The 15592-nt window shown below is 38.8% G+C and overlaps 1 protein-coding gene across 2 annotated transcripts; it reads right to left on the bottom strand.

The window, feature by feature from the left end:
* Nucleotides 1–738: 738 nt before the first annotated feature.
* Nucleotides 739–14980, bottom strand: LOC310806181 (AP-1 complex subunit sigma-2). Of its 2 annotated transcripts, XM_083672199.1 has the most exons (6): nucleotides 14907–14980; nucleotides 14064–14242; nucleotides 10394–10502; nucleotides 9974–10111; nucleotides 3015–3023; nucleotides 739–2234 (listed from the first exon to the last, which is right to left on the bottom strand). In XM_083672199.1, the coding sequence occupies exons 1-6, from the start codon at nucleotides 14907–14909 to the stop codon at nucleotides 2187–2189; spliced, it is 486 nt and encodes a 161-aa protein (XP_083528325.1). In that variant the 5' UTR covers nucleotides 14910–14980; the 3' UTR covers nucleotides 739–2186. The 2 variants fall into 2 exon arrangements, with proteins under 2 accessions (XP_083528325.1, XP_083528324.1); XM_083672198.1 differs by lacking the exons at nucleotides 739–2234; nucleotides 3015–3023 and adding an exon at nucleotides 4701–4874.
* Between the last annotated feature and the right edge of the window lie 612 nt (nucleotides 14981–15592).

Here is a 15592-nt window from a genome sequence, read left to right as displayed (position 1 = left end):
ATTATCTTGAGCTGATGTCATCCCTTAAAACTCAAGCAAATTGAATTGAGTACGGATCAAGAAAATTATACCTGGCCTTGAAAAGATGGAGAAACTCACTGAGCACAGAATTATGGCTCAAACCCAAATGGCCTATTACAGTGCAGGACTGAATCAAATTGGATATGCCTCACTTCCTGTCAAAATCTCTCATCTAAAGGTTTTGGAAATACTCTTAGTGTGTGCAGTTTTTGGAGGTATTGCCATTATCACTGTCTAACTTATGAATGTGCAGATCTCTCAGTTGAGACAATTGCGTGTATCATTTGAGGTCAAAATCTCTTTGGCCTTTGGCCTGCTTCATTAATCTGTTTAATGTTGCAAAAATACACACCAGGAATATCTCCATTTCCTCCACCTGGACAGGTTAGACATGCATGGAAATAATGCATGTACATGCAATCAGAAAGAAGAAGCATGCAGACACTGTTATGTATGTTAACATTGTAAGCACATTATAATAGATGCTTAGGCCCTTCAAGCATATCTAATTGAAAGGTAGAAGCATAGATTGTGTTACTGTAATTTGATTTCAGTTTCCTGACCCTTACTAATGAAGCTAAAAATGGGTATTCAACCTATAGTGTAACCAGACTATGATCCCCATGTGCATCCCCCTACTCGATTTCATAGATTCCAAGAACTTTGAATAGGAAAAATACAGTACAGAGGAAAACACCACTTGTGAACTGTTGTAAACAAATCTATTTCAAGTTGAACACGAAACACTGCACCAGTTCAAACAACAACACAAAAACAGTACTCAAACAAAATAGACATACGTACATATACTGTTCATGTTGTTATTGATATGATGAAAGGCTGAAACAAATACTTGGATGGTGGACACATAATTACAGTACACCAACTGGTGATTATGTCTAGGCTGATTGAATATGTGAGAAATAGGTTTCATCTGAATCTATAATTCAACATGACAGATACAGTGGCTAGACTATTGAGTGCTGTAATAATGCACCACAACACATTGGCACATTTCTAAGAATTTCCAGGGCAGTAAAATAAATGAAATGCCTATTTTGTGCTTTCAACTGAGTTCTACCGAATCTTGTCACATTGATGCAATGTTAAAAAAAATAACTCTTTGGTTTTTTATAATGTTTACACAAAGCACTGCACTTTGAACCTAAGCATCTATGAAAAAGTGTTTGCCTGTTTCTTCTTTAAAGTTTCAGGTCAGAAAGCCTCCTTACTTATGGATGGATTGATCCTGAATAGATTTGGTCAAATGTACTGTAAGCATCTCAGGTAATATTGGTGTGGAAAACAGTTAATTAATATTCAACCAACATTTCATCCCTGTTACAACACTATGTACTTTGAATAATTGTACTGTGGACATACAGTGCCTTCAGAAAGTATATTTCCACATTTTGTTGTGTTATAGACTCAATTTAAAATGGATTAAATTAAAAGAATTTGCCATCAATCCACACACAATACCCCAGAATGACAAAGTGAAAACAGGTTTTTAGAAATTTCTGTAAATTTATTAAAATTGAAATACAGAAATACCTCATGTACATAAGTATTCAGATCCTTTGCTATGACACTCTTAACATGAGCTAAAATGCTAAAATGTCATCAACAAATCACTCAATAAGTTGAATTGAATTCATCTTAATGCAAGGATAATAGTATAATGGATAATGTAATTTTGCAACTAATATCTTTGTTTTTATAGGTCTCTGGTTTGCATAGGAATCAATTACACACTGTGTGGATCAGGTTGTCATTACAAACTGAGCAAAGAATGTGTTTTTGCTTTGTCATTCTGGGGTATTGTTTGTGGATTGATGCAAATTCTGTTCATTTAATCAATTTTAAATTGAGCCTATAACACAACAAAATGTGGAAAAGGTGAAGGGGTCTGAATACTTTCCGAAGGCACTGTATCTTAAGGCAGAAGGGAAATACTGATAATAAACAATAATTTAGTGGGAGATATCCTTAGCACTGCTAGCTATATTGTGCGTGTTGTTAAAAGATTGAAAAGAGAGTCTGAATATTGGAACAGAGATGCACAGTTATTAACACTGTTTGTGTGCTACATCAGTGAGCAGACAGAAACATAGCTGGAAGATGGAGGAGTGTGTGGTATTTGGGCAGGTGATGAGGGACTATGTTTATGTCAGTCCAATTTCCTCCAGCACGCTGCGTGGAGTCTCTGCTTCCTAGAGAGGGAAAGAGGAACCGCAGCCCAGGTGAGAGGGACCGCATTCATGACAATTGCAATAGCCTTCACACTGACAGTGACAACTGGTAATGCATTGTAACCACAACATGAGTTGAATGTTAGGCAACCTTACTTACCGAACAACAACCTCACTTCAACAGTCATGCAATGCAACTAGCTCATGGGAACAGCACTCAAACCAACATCTTCATTTCAGAACCTTGTGGTAACAATACAATACACACCAACAAGAGTTACAATGTCATGCTAGGGTGTAGACTTCAGCGTCAGCGTCTACTATACACACAAAGGAACAACCAATAACAAAAAAACGGGAACAACACTTTAATTGGGCAACTCTATGCGTCAGTATGAGACTGCAATAAAACATTTATGAAGAAGACATATGCTGGGCATGAAATAAATACAGACAGATGGCCTCTGATGGTAATATAATTTCTAGCAATGCACTGTTTTCCATTCTAAATAGGTCATTGTGGATGAAATGGCAGCATTATAATACAGTAATTAGACAAATGCACTTAGTCAGTTCTACTGTATGTATGATTGCAAAGTGAATGTTGTCACATACACATTTTTTCACCCAACTTTACATGACTTACTCAGTCATGAAAATCTACACTGATGAATGATAAATGAGAGACAATGAAATCTATAGCAAATAATGAAATAAATGTACGGCTGCAAATATTTAAACACTCTTAGATAACAGTTTGTTATCTCTTCTGGATGACACAAATAAAAGAGTAACACTTACTTTGGCATCCTAACAAGGTTCAGCACAAAGTAAAGAGAGGAGTTGTGTCAGCACAGAGTAACAGCCATCATTTATTTACTTCCCTGTGGTGAGAGGGAGGAGTCCATTCTTACATATTGACTCCAGAGTTTTCATTTTCACTTCAGAAAGGTCTTATTCGCCACACAGATCTTGATCCCTAAGTAAACAATTACTCATTGAATCACAGACTTTCACTGTTGGGGAGAAATCAATTAAAGCCCAGTTTGCCAGTGCTGCCTGTGTCCTGGGGCCCACTCTGTGTCACTATAGGGTAACGTGTGTGGCTATAATGCTAAAGCAGTCAATCATCACTGTATTATAGCTGTTAACCCCATCCTGACCTATGGGGAGAGGTTTTTCTGAATAATGTTTATTCAATGTTCTGCCAGTCCTTTCAATCATATTAAAACCCATACCGTACATACTTTTACATACTGTACACTGTCAATTAAGGTTTAAACCAGGTTTTTCAGAGATCACATGCACTCAATGTTTCAAAATAAATTACTGCAATGTCAAACAACGTAATCAAGAGCAATTTATTTATCTTCCTTTTAAATACATTAAAAAAAAAACTCTACTTGTAACTCTTAAAATTAGTAGGACAAACAAAAAGTAACACTTTACTTAAAGCAGGTATATTGCATTATTACTTCTTAAAAGCATGTGTCTCAAGGTTATAATGTGTTACTATAACTCATATTATATATGAGTCAAAACAGTCAATAACAACTTAATTTAATTTAACAATCAAATCAATATAAAAGATACAGCAATCCAGATGACAAGTGGTTGTATTATGAAAAAAAGATTGTTGTTAATAAATGCTCTATTTTTATCCAATAGCCTATAATGTGCATTAAATAATTACTTTTCAGGGGAATATTGCTAGACTGAGACTTAATTTAAATTTGAGCCTAATATCCATAGTCATTATACAACAACAAACAAAGCCATATGGTACGTCTTGTTTAATCAGTGCAAATAGCAAACGTACACATTAATTTACTTATTTATTAATTTATGTCCTGAAATTTCTCTTACCTTAAAAACAGTCTTCCTTGAATTGCAGGTGCATTTTTAATTTATTCTATAAATAACTTCCAAGATTTAAAAACAACTTTCGATCAGCTTATTGATAAAAATATGAAAACCATGATGTAACAGTTAAGTAGTTAAGCTTACAGTGTACGATTCCAGTACAGTAGGCTTATATTGTCTTACAAATCTCATGAACTTATTTTAAGTTGTGAAATTGATGAATTCCTTATGAAATTCAATGACCAAGATTAGACATGACACAGCACTCATACTATAAAATGGAACCCCCATAAGACATCACAAGAAAAGTGTAATGACCTCTTCCATAATGTAAATACTTCCTATGCATGATCTATTGTGGGAAAAAAAGTGTAATACATGAGAGGAAATGTAAAAAATAAATTAAAAAAAAACATCAAGCGAATGAAGAGCCCATGGGCAAGATGATAAATACATTCAGTAGCTTTCACTTTGTTAGAATTTAAACACAGGAATAAAGCAACTGTATTAAACATTACATAGCTTGCACTTCAAACCATGGACTCTTCACAGAAATACATCAAACACTGGAAATCACACAAAGGTGTTCAGCTGATACATAGCAGGTGAGCGACTGGACAGTGTGTGGTGGGATGGACCAATGATGATGTGGCGCTGGTGCTTAGGGGGCAGAGAGGGAAGAGCCAGGTGCTGAGGGGGAGGGGCTCATCATGCAAGGTGGACAGCAGTGGCAGCAGCAGCAGCAGAAGTGATGGCAGCCATTTAGTACACAGGCACATTAAAGTACTCATGACGTGGCTGGGGGAGAGAAATGCACAAAGCTTACAAGACATAAGTGTACAAGCCAAGCCATCCCGCCCACCCACCTCACACAGGAACACGAGTCACAGGGTGTAGACAAGGTGCAGGAAACAGAGCAGCAGGCATGGCATGACATATTCCCCTGGATGGACTGCATGCAGAGTAAAGAGGTCTCACAGTATAGTACATGAAATTGGAATAATACTATATTCCTATCTATTTTGTTATTTTATTTGATAGGCTAATTCTTTGAATATAAGTAAGTGAACCTACAAACCTGGACTTCCTTGAGCCTCTCATATATAGTATGAAAATATGTTGGTTACACTGCAGCAGTTTGTTTAATTTTCTGTCAGTGATCATTCTAAATTCTTCTGTCTGAAATATATTAGTCACCAGTCACCAGATTAGTAACCATTGGGAGGGATACATTAAAGGTATGTTGGCAAGGCAAACTGCCATTGTTGGCTTAACCATTTAACCTTTAAATGTATGTGGAGCTAATACCATGCAAAAAAAACAAGCATGAGATTACAAAGGAAGCAAGTGCACAAACACAGACTCATACACCCACACAGTGTTTTCCGGGACATACTAACATTTTGTTTCTGCCTCCTATGAAGGCAGACAGTTACCAAACTATGGGTTCCAGACAAACCGGTCACATCTAACTATCAGGGCTCTAATTGTAAAACCACAGACACGTATACAGTATTCACCTCAGTGGGTTTAACTCTGGAAAAGGCCAGAGGATTCGGAGGCCATATTTGGGACCAGCATACCTGCAAACATTGTATGAGGAGAAAAAAATAGCTTAATCACTCTAGTGGGTCTTCTTTATAAAGAGAGAAACTTTCCTTATTTGATCAATGTCCAGATGCTAAAATTCAGACTCTATTTTATATTTTTGTTATTCAAACAAAGAATTCCTTTTGCTTACACTACAATAACACCCAGCTTAAGACAACATTTCATTAAAAGCTAATCAAAATAGTTTCATCCATTATATCCCCTATGGTATGTCTTACTCCCAATGTAATTACTGTACCATGCACCACTAATACCCTGAAGTCCTAAGCCCTTATTCCAATTTTACCCCGCCCCACCATCTGATTTCTTCTACCCATCGGCTTATGTGGAGTTATGCTACAGTATATCTGTAACCAAAGTACAGCTTTCTAAACCCATCAGAGCATACAGAGTGAGATTATCAGGTGTTGGTGGGAAGGCAGAGGCCTCAACATGCTTAAGAATATTCTAAGACAGTTTAAATTTAACTTGTATAAAATACAGTAGTGATGGTATTGGTAATTACCACTAAACAAGTGTTGGTACAGTCATAGAATCCAATTTACGCGTTGTGCCTAACAACACCTCTTAGCTGTAATATTCATGGTATATACCAAGGTCTCCCTTGCCTTATTGCTTTAATGGACAGAACTACTGTCTGATACTTGCTTAGGCACATCGTTTTTTTTGCCCTCAAAATAAATATTTATAAAATGATTAATTACATTCTTCAGCACCATGAAAAAGTAAAATCTCCAAGAAAGTTTAAAGAAATAACTAGTATATTGAGTATACTTTAAGAACTTAAAAAATAAATTCAACGTCAGGGCAAACAATTAAAACATGTCCAAATTGCTTTTATCAAAACAAGGTAAAGAGCAATTCCTATTGAGAGAATAGTTTATCCAAATGTTTAAACTGAATCAAAATCACTACCAACAAAAACAATCTCTTCAATTAGTGGGTCAACCTTATTCTTCATAAAAACAGTCTTTTCACAGGCAGCATAGTTCCTTCACCTATCTTTAAAAACTTGTCTGGTTTCAATATATCTGTTGACAAGATAATACTATAACTTGTAGTAGAGAATAACAAAAAGAGAAACTTATTTAGCTTTAAACTTATTTAGCAAGCATTAACTGAACAACTACTACTATTACTATCCACTAGTACTACATACTGTACTACTACTACTACAACTACTATTATGTTGAACAGAAACAGATAAGTGTTTGAAATATGCCACCTGCTGAAGACATTCAGAGACTGTATTTTTGGGTGCACATCTGATTACGACCCTCATGTTGCCATCTGCTTTTCCCACAGCATCATGAGGCAAACATACCAATTTAGGTAAGTATGCTACATGCAGTCAAAGTACACGCCACACAGTGGAAACCCATGCTTAAGGACGGACTGCATCAGTCTGGTATTTACCAACCACCTGGAGGGAGGGAGGCCTGGACTCTAGCGCCTCTATAAGATCTCCTCATTGGGCAAACCTCCCCAGTCTTCACTCTGACTCTACAAATACAGATTTGAGCCAATCAGAGACTTATCTCTCCAGTCAACTGTGGAGAGGGCACTTACAAACGCTTGTCGTTCCAACCTTCATTCTTCCAGAGTGAAAATATGATGAAACATGATGAAACCAAAGAAAAAGAAAAAAAAAACTATACTAAACTTAGAGGGGTAAAACTAGACTGTGGTGTGAATTAACTAAGGTGAGACAGTCTATTCTATCTATGTATACAGTACATGAAGAAAAGATGCACAGTGAGGTATAGGTAGGTGAGGTGTGTGTGTGTGTGTGGGGGGGGGGGGGGGGAACCAAATTAACTACAAAAACAACTATATTCAAACCTTTGGATCACAACTAAATAGCTACCAGGGTAAAATATTACTGCTTCCCTGTGATAGATTGTAAGAATGAATATACGAACACAACGCAGGATACTAACATCATATGGGGTGTGATTTGTGGAGTGGAAAAGTACGGGAAGGTATGTGGGTCAGGGTCCTGAGCTTTATGGCAGGTAGCCTTTTGTTAGGCAACTAGGTATCTGTTATATGGTCTCATAGATTACATATTTTGACCTGGTGCCTGCTAGGCTATTTATGATATAAACTGCCCTGAGGGCCAGATCAGGTGGGGTTGTCTCCTATTCCCTCTCCCCTAACTAGAATACCAAAGGGGTGGGCTATGTTCCTGTTTAAAAATACCACTTTTTGAGAGTGATAATCAAAGAAGCCTAGCTGCAGAGCTAGTAAGAACATGTATATGTACTGTTTCCTGTCATACTACAATAAAGATCAAGACTTCTCTCCCGGATATTCGTGATCCAGACTGTTCATTCCATAACAGTAGAATCTCACACCTGAATGTAAATCAATGTTTGATCCTGAGCCTGCTTTCCTTTGGGACTGCAGTCCTCCCTGGTTCGTAGTTGCAATGCGACAGTAATAACTATGGATGGTGGTGCTGCACTCATTGAAGCATTGTTGCTGTACTGTAGCTGGCTGACAACAGTATCTGCAGTGTAGCCCCCAGAGAGTTTCTGAACAAATGTAGGATACAGCACTGACGATAAGAATTATGATTAACTACAGTGAATGAGATGGGTTTTGTTAATTGGGCTCCCCTCTAAGTGGAATGCTCATTGAGTCAGAATTATTTGTGTGGTCTCTGTGACATAGACAATGAGACTTTGTTTCTCGGCTGCATAGCTGCCTGCTCATGTTTAAACCCAAATCCCATAAGATCTCATGGAATGTCTGAATATTATGTTCAGAGATCTGCCTCTGGGGCCCGAGTGGCGGCAAGGCTGTAGGTTGTGTTTCTGCAGTTAAACTGTTTTCTTTCGATGCCTCCAAGTCTAATTCTAACAATTTTTCCACCCTTCCTTCTATATTGTAATTGTGAGTGAATTGTGAATATTTCTCATGAACACGGCAGTGGAGCTTCTTAACAAGCTCCTGACATGTAGCTGAGAGATGAAAGGCAAACATATTTTCTGCTTCACATGTTGCTCAGCCTTGAATATAATTTCCATGCTTGTACCAGAAAATATTGCTCTGAGAAATGCCCCTTGTTACTGGTTAGCATCTAGGATCTACAGTTGGACGACTTAATGGGTTACTACCAGTAAACATTACGATAAACAAATTCCAGTAACGACAGTATCACATGTATTCTTCAAATACATTCATATACAGTACTCTAAAATAGTTAATAGTGTGGTTAATGGTATGTTGTTGCTCCTGGTTTTGGTTCTGTGATGAGCTTATTCCAAACTACAGCTAATTAGCTAATGCTAAAAACTAGAAATGGGTTTTCTTCTACAGGGATCAATGAACTGTACCTGGAAAGAGACGGATTTGAAAATCTAGGTTCTGTAAATCACAAAGAGAGGGAGTAAAGAGATAGAGAGAGAGAGAGATGTCAACTGGAATCAAATGAACAGAAAATCAAAGATTGCACTGGACTGAGGGGATAAAAGAGCTGCAGTTCAGAGCTGTACATGTATGTCATGTCAAGAACAAGAAGAGAGTTGGCAACAGCCCTTTAAATAGGAGCAGAATTTATCATCGGCCAAATGTAAAGTAAGGCTGCTGCATTCATGGGTGCATTCATATAGAAGCCATGCATTTCAGATGAGGCAATTATAAAAGAAACTTCCTTCTAATGGTCATGCTACCGCAGAGTACAGTCTCTACTTGAGCAAAAGAGAATCAATTGTTGTCTGAAAATAATTGGTTACTATGCAATTATCAAAGCCACTAACCAAAACAATGGTTCTCTAAACGATGAGCATGTTTGTATCTGAGAGTGGATGTGTGACGGCAGTTGGCTCCGGCAGTTGGCTGGTTTAATCTGCCCTCAATCTTGACATTCTATAATCTCAACACATTAACAGTGAAGGCTAGTGAAAGACAAGGGACCGAAGCACAGTAGCAGAGAGAGAGAGAGAGACAGAGAGACTGACTGTAGGGCACGAAAATATAGAAATGTTGCAAAAACCAATTTCAAATAGAATTTCAAAACCTCTGTTTTTCAAATCAGTGTTTGAGAAGGTGGCAATAATCTAGACCTAGACTAATAAAAAGTTAAGATTACTGAAAAACGCGCTCGATACAATCACAATATGCATTATTGTTGGTAATAAGCATTTTTGTGCTGTCAAAGTGTCTTAACTCTTAAAATCCTAAATGCCAGCTGATACCAATCACTTGGGCCTGGGTTAGGTTAGGTTTGAAAGGTCCCTGCTTTGATCAGTTTTGAGTGTTACTGTAGCAAGGTGCCTTACCTCCTGCAGCAGGTCGGCCTGCTCGATGGCCTTCAGTACATTCTTCTTGGAGGTCTCCTGAGCCTCCCCACCCAGCAGGAACTCATCCAGGATGAAGTAGGCCTTCTCAAAGTTGAAGATGATGTCCAGCTCACACACCTGTAAGGTAGGAAGGAACCCAATAACACTGCAACAGACCAATACCATCCAACAAGAACTACACTGTATGTTACTGTAATTACTGTAATTATTAAATTCATGGTTAGGGGTAGGGTCTAGAGTTTGTGCTATACATACAAGTACAATGTAAAAAATGAGTAATTATAGTACTTATTAAACTGTACTGAAAAATTACACAGCATTGTAATGTAAGGTGTCAATAGCCCAGTGGCAGACCATATTGTAGAGGTAAGGTGGGAGGGAAACAAGATAAAGACTTACACTTCCAAAGTACTTATCCAGTAGCTCCACGTATCGGTGGATGATCTCCAGTGTGATGAGCTCGTTATCCTGGTCCTCAATGGCACAGCAGAAGTACAGACTGGCGTATCTGTCACAGCACGAAAGCCTCTTAGCATAAACCAATTATGCCCTAAAATCAACTATGCATAGAGAAACTAACATTGCAAACATGGCAATTTTGGCAACACAACATGGCTGAATATTCAGATAGTGAGTAATGGGGCACAGCTGAGCCTGAGCATTTCTCCTCACTGAGGTGAAGGTGAAACATCCGAGATGGCAGTGTTATCACGTCCAGTTATAAGAGGGTAGCAGGCTTGGCATGACTCTCCATTTATCCTCCGCCACAGGGCTGGAGACAAAGAGCCAACACAAAGCTGTGCTCTCACACAGAGTGAGCACAAAGTGAGACTGTATATCGCCTCTCAACTCACTTCAGAAGTGCTGAGGGAGCGTTTCTCTGAAATGGAGTTTTGCTGTTTTCAGCATATAGGAATGGGGATTCATGTAAACTCCTGCAGCAGGAGGCCGAGAGTCATTCATTCCTCATGTCTCTCTCGTTGTTATCCCTGGTAATCCCTCAGGCACTCTTACAGCATGTGACGATTGGCTAATAATAGAGTTAGTTGAATCTATTCAGAACTCCCAAGGGGGCAAGCTGGTAGCTTGTTAAGCCTATTTGAGGCGGCTTGTTTAAGAGGGAAATTAATAAATTGACTATAATATTCAGGAAACATAACGTGCCATAACAGTGTGAGGTATCTGAAACATTTTACACAATTTACGCATTCCATTTAAGTGATTATTAAGCACATCGCCTCATGCCTTGAAACACTAAACACTAATGAAACACTAAACTAGCCTAATCTAAAAGCATCTTGTGTTTTGGGTTTTTTGACAGCACAAAAGTATTTTGGAACAGAAACACTGATTTGTCTGTTCTGTTTAGCAGTGCAGGTTCATGAGGGTGTAGCTTGTCAAATCTGTTAAGTATGTGCATAGGAACTAAAGGTTGGCTCCTGTTTGGCTCCCAACAATCTCAGTATGCTGCTCTTCCTCACTGAACCTTGAAATTAGAAAACAGATTGTGAAAATGAAAGATAAGCTTTCAGGTCTTGATTACATCACTGAACAAACGACAAATCATGGGAGAGTTCTTGATAATTAAATGTTGAGAGTGCAAGGCTTTGTGCTTTTTCTATCCTCACTCTCCCTCCCTATTTGATAAACCAAGCAGATCTATGCCCCCCCCCCCCCCCCGTACAAAGCCATGCTTACCTGAGTCACCAGAGTTGGGGAGTAGTTCCACTACATGTAGCTCAACTACTACTTCAACTGCATTTTGCTGTAGCTTGGCGGTAGTTAAACTAAATTCAAATCTTAGTGTTTTCAGTAGTTAACTACTTGTCCTGCCATGTAGCAGTGTAGTGAGCTACTGTAACTACTCATTACATCTTCCCCCAACACAAAAAAAAGAAACAGGAATTTCACTATTAGTATCAAATGTAACAAACAACATGTTGTTTTTGTTTTTGTTGTGTTAAAGATAAAACTGTGTCAATTCTATGTGATCAGTAGAGGTTCAAAGACACACCTATTATACAGGGGTATATACAGTGCCCTGCGCAAGTAATGGGACAGTGAAGCATTTTTTCTTCTTTTGGCTCTACACTCCAAAAGTTTGGATTTTAAATCAAACAATTACTATAAGGTTAGAGATTCTCAGCTTTTATTTGATGGCATGTTGTTCACCATTCAGAAATTACTGAATTACAGTAATGGGACAGATTTATGAAATGTCCAAATTAAGCACTCATGTTTATTATTTGTCGACAATCCTTTGCATGCAATAACTGCCTCAAGTCTGCGACCCATTGACCCCATCAGACTGGATATCTTCTCTGGTGATGCTCTGCCAGGCCTGTACTGCAGCAATCTTCATTTGTTGTTTGTTTTGAGGTCTTTTTGCCTAAAATCTTATCATCAGAAAATGAAATGCATGTTCAATTGGATTTAAATCTGAAGACTGACTTGGCCAGTCAAGACCTTTCCATTTTTTGGCCCTTACTCCCTAGTTGCTATGGCAGTATGTTTTGGGTCATTATCTTATATATGCCATTTAGCTTACTGTATGATGAAGCGCCATTCAATGAATTTAGAGGCATTTGCTTGCACAAGAGCAGACAAGATGTTTCTATACACTTCAGAATTGCAATCATCAATAAAGACCAGTTCTAGCCAGTTCTAATGGCAGCTATACATGCCAAAACCATACCCTGCACCATGAGGTGATATGCTGTACATTTTGCACAATGAGGTGGTATGCTGTACATTTTGGTGGTATGCTGTACATTTTGATGGAGGACAGCCTACAGGAGGCTGGTATTCCCTCTGTCCTCTCGCCAGTGCCGTAAGCACCTCCATCTTATTGCCCAGAGATCTCATGTTGCCCATGATGATAGAAGGAAGATAGTTTATATCTCCTTTTCTTCATCCGTCGCTTCACCCCCGCTCTGCTTCCCCGATGCCATCTCCTTATTTCCTCAGGTACAGTGGGCTGCAAGCCGACAACCATTGCCGGCTCAGCCAAAGCGATCAGCTGTTCTCTAAAGTAAACAATAGTGGTCTCGCAGCACGCAAATCCACCAGGAATAAAAACAGTCCCCATAAGTAGTAAAACGGTGAAAAAGTAAATAAAACGTTTAGTGTCCATGGTTATTTTAGTTAAATTTCCATGTTGGTTTTAACAAACAGTATAAAAACTACTATAAACTACTATAAATAACTAAAAAAGACGGAGCTGCTGAAACAGGCAGCCAGCTCTACAGATTCCTTCATTATTGAAGCAATACTTGACATTGACAATACTTGACATTACCCTCACAAATTATAAAAACATACCTGACTTACCAGAAACACCTGTCAAGCCAATTGTCCCATTACTTTTGGGTACCCTAAAATTGGGGGACTATGCATAAAAAGTGTTGTAATTTCTGAATGGTGAAACCAATATGTACACAAATACCATCAAATAAAATAAAAGCTACTTTAACCTCATAGTAAATGTTTGATTTAGAATCCAATCTTCTTTTTGAGTGTAGAGCCAAAAGAAGAGAAAATGCTTCACTGTCCCATTAGTCACGCAGGGCGCTGTATATACTCTGTCCTGCAAAAGAAGCGTGACCTTTGTATGCAGTCACTGGTGAATTGATGTCTAGACAAGGTCACTGATTGGTCAGCGTCCCAGGTGCTGTGTGAGACTGCTGTGTTTGGGTCACTAACAGCTCTGCCTACCCATCGGTTGGCACGGCAACTGCGGATAATGAGGCAAGAATAATGTTCTCCTTTTTACAGCAGTCTGAGTACGTTGCTGCTTTCATCTCTTTCTCTAACCCCTGACTAATGAGCAGGCGGGCATATGACATCTTAGTCCGTCTGGTAAAATGTGTAGCCTTGGAAAATTAATACTTAGAAATAACATAAGTATTCATGTCGTGTAGGCAATAAAAAAAAGAACTGATAGCAATCAAAACACATTTGACAATGACCTGTGTCATCTTGGACACCATCTTTCACAAAACCAGGGTAGCCTACTTTGTCTGTGGTGATGGCCTAAAAGGTGGGAGGTAACTTGAGCTTTGTCACTGACCTCTTGTATACAACCTTGAGGTCCCTCCACTCTAGAAAGCTGCACATTTTGGGCTTTCGAGCCAGAACTGTCTGCACCAATTCCCGAGTTATCTTCTTCTTCTCCTTGTCAGACAAGGGCACATACCACTTCTGAAGCCTGAGCTTGCCCTGCCGACTGAATAGCAGCATGAACTGCATCTGAAACAGCAAAGGGAGATGGAAGAACAACGTGTAAAGGGAAGGTAGCAGACAGGTAGAAGTGCCTGTGGTGGAGAGACCAAGGGAGAGGGTAGAGAAGAACAGGCAGGAGGAGAATCTGGAGATGGGGAGAGAGGGGGGAAAGGTGGTTATCTAGCTCTATCTGCTACCTGAATAAAACAAAACAATTCTTTATGGTTGAGATTTTGAGGTCTTCAACCCATGTAATAGGCTACTGACAGTGTATCTAGCTTCTGGCCAAGAAATATGATAAATTGATGAGTCCATGACAACCAACAAAAAATGCATCAGATTGTCAGGGATGGCATTGGTTGTAAGTGCAACAGAGTGTGACTTAGTTGTGCATTATTCTCGGAGTCTGTGCTCGTGCGCACATCGGCGCAATCTGCACGCACTGTCGGCAACCAGACTGAATCGATAAGTGGCTGTCCAGACACCTGACAAACACAGATAACGACAGACATTATTCATGCCGCAAAGTTGACGACAAACGAGAAAAGTAGGAAGCTTGAGGTCTAGCCACCTCATTTACACTCTCGAGCAACATACACAGTATTATTCTCATTTTATGACAAGCGATAGAGAAACAAGCAGCTAATTTCTAGCAAGTAGTGTGTAAAAATTATGTCCCAAGACGACTTACCATTAACTATATTCTTTACGCGGAAAATAAATACTCATAACAAAATCACCCACAAAAGCACAGTTGGTGTCTTGCGTTCAGCATTCACAGTGAATATCCGTCCACGGCTCTAATGTAAGTCTCGGAGGGTTGCCAGCCGAGAACTAAATTTCCCATTGGTCTATGGAACACTTTGGACCTTTTTCATTGGTCAATAAATACCGTTATTCCCGCCTACTCGCGATGAGCGTTAATACCATGCCTCTGTTTGGCTGTTCGTAGATCAATCAAAATATCGCCCCAATGTCATTCTTCGAATGTTGTCTGAAGGATACATTCTGAATGAACTTGGAACAAATTCCTTTATCATACCATTACCAACAGGTCTTTTACATCATTCCTAAATAATATGATAATCAACTGAATACCATGAAGTAAAATGTAAAAAAGTAAGCAGTTGAATTTTGAGAAGTGGTATAATTATGCCACATGCAAAAGAGCTAGTGTAAAACAGTGCTTGAGCTACGTGATCAACATGTGCATTCAACAATAAGGTGAGTTGGCATACTCCAACACTTTAAAATGCTTTTATTTTTTAAATTTGTTTTAAAACTACAAGCAAACATTAGCAGGTGATGGGCTGCTTGTGGTTCACCTAATATATACGTACACACAACCTACTGAGACATCAGTTTAAAAGCATGTGC

This window comes from Argentina silus, assembly GCF_951799395.1.
Source record: "Argentina silus genome assembly, chromosome: 6".
Taxonomy (NCBI): Eukaryota; Metazoa; Chordata; class Actinopteri; order Argentiniformes; family Argentinidae; genus Argentina; species Argentina silus.
Note: the sequence above shows the minus strand (reverse complement) of the source record. Positions and strands in the feature narration are given on the sequence as shown.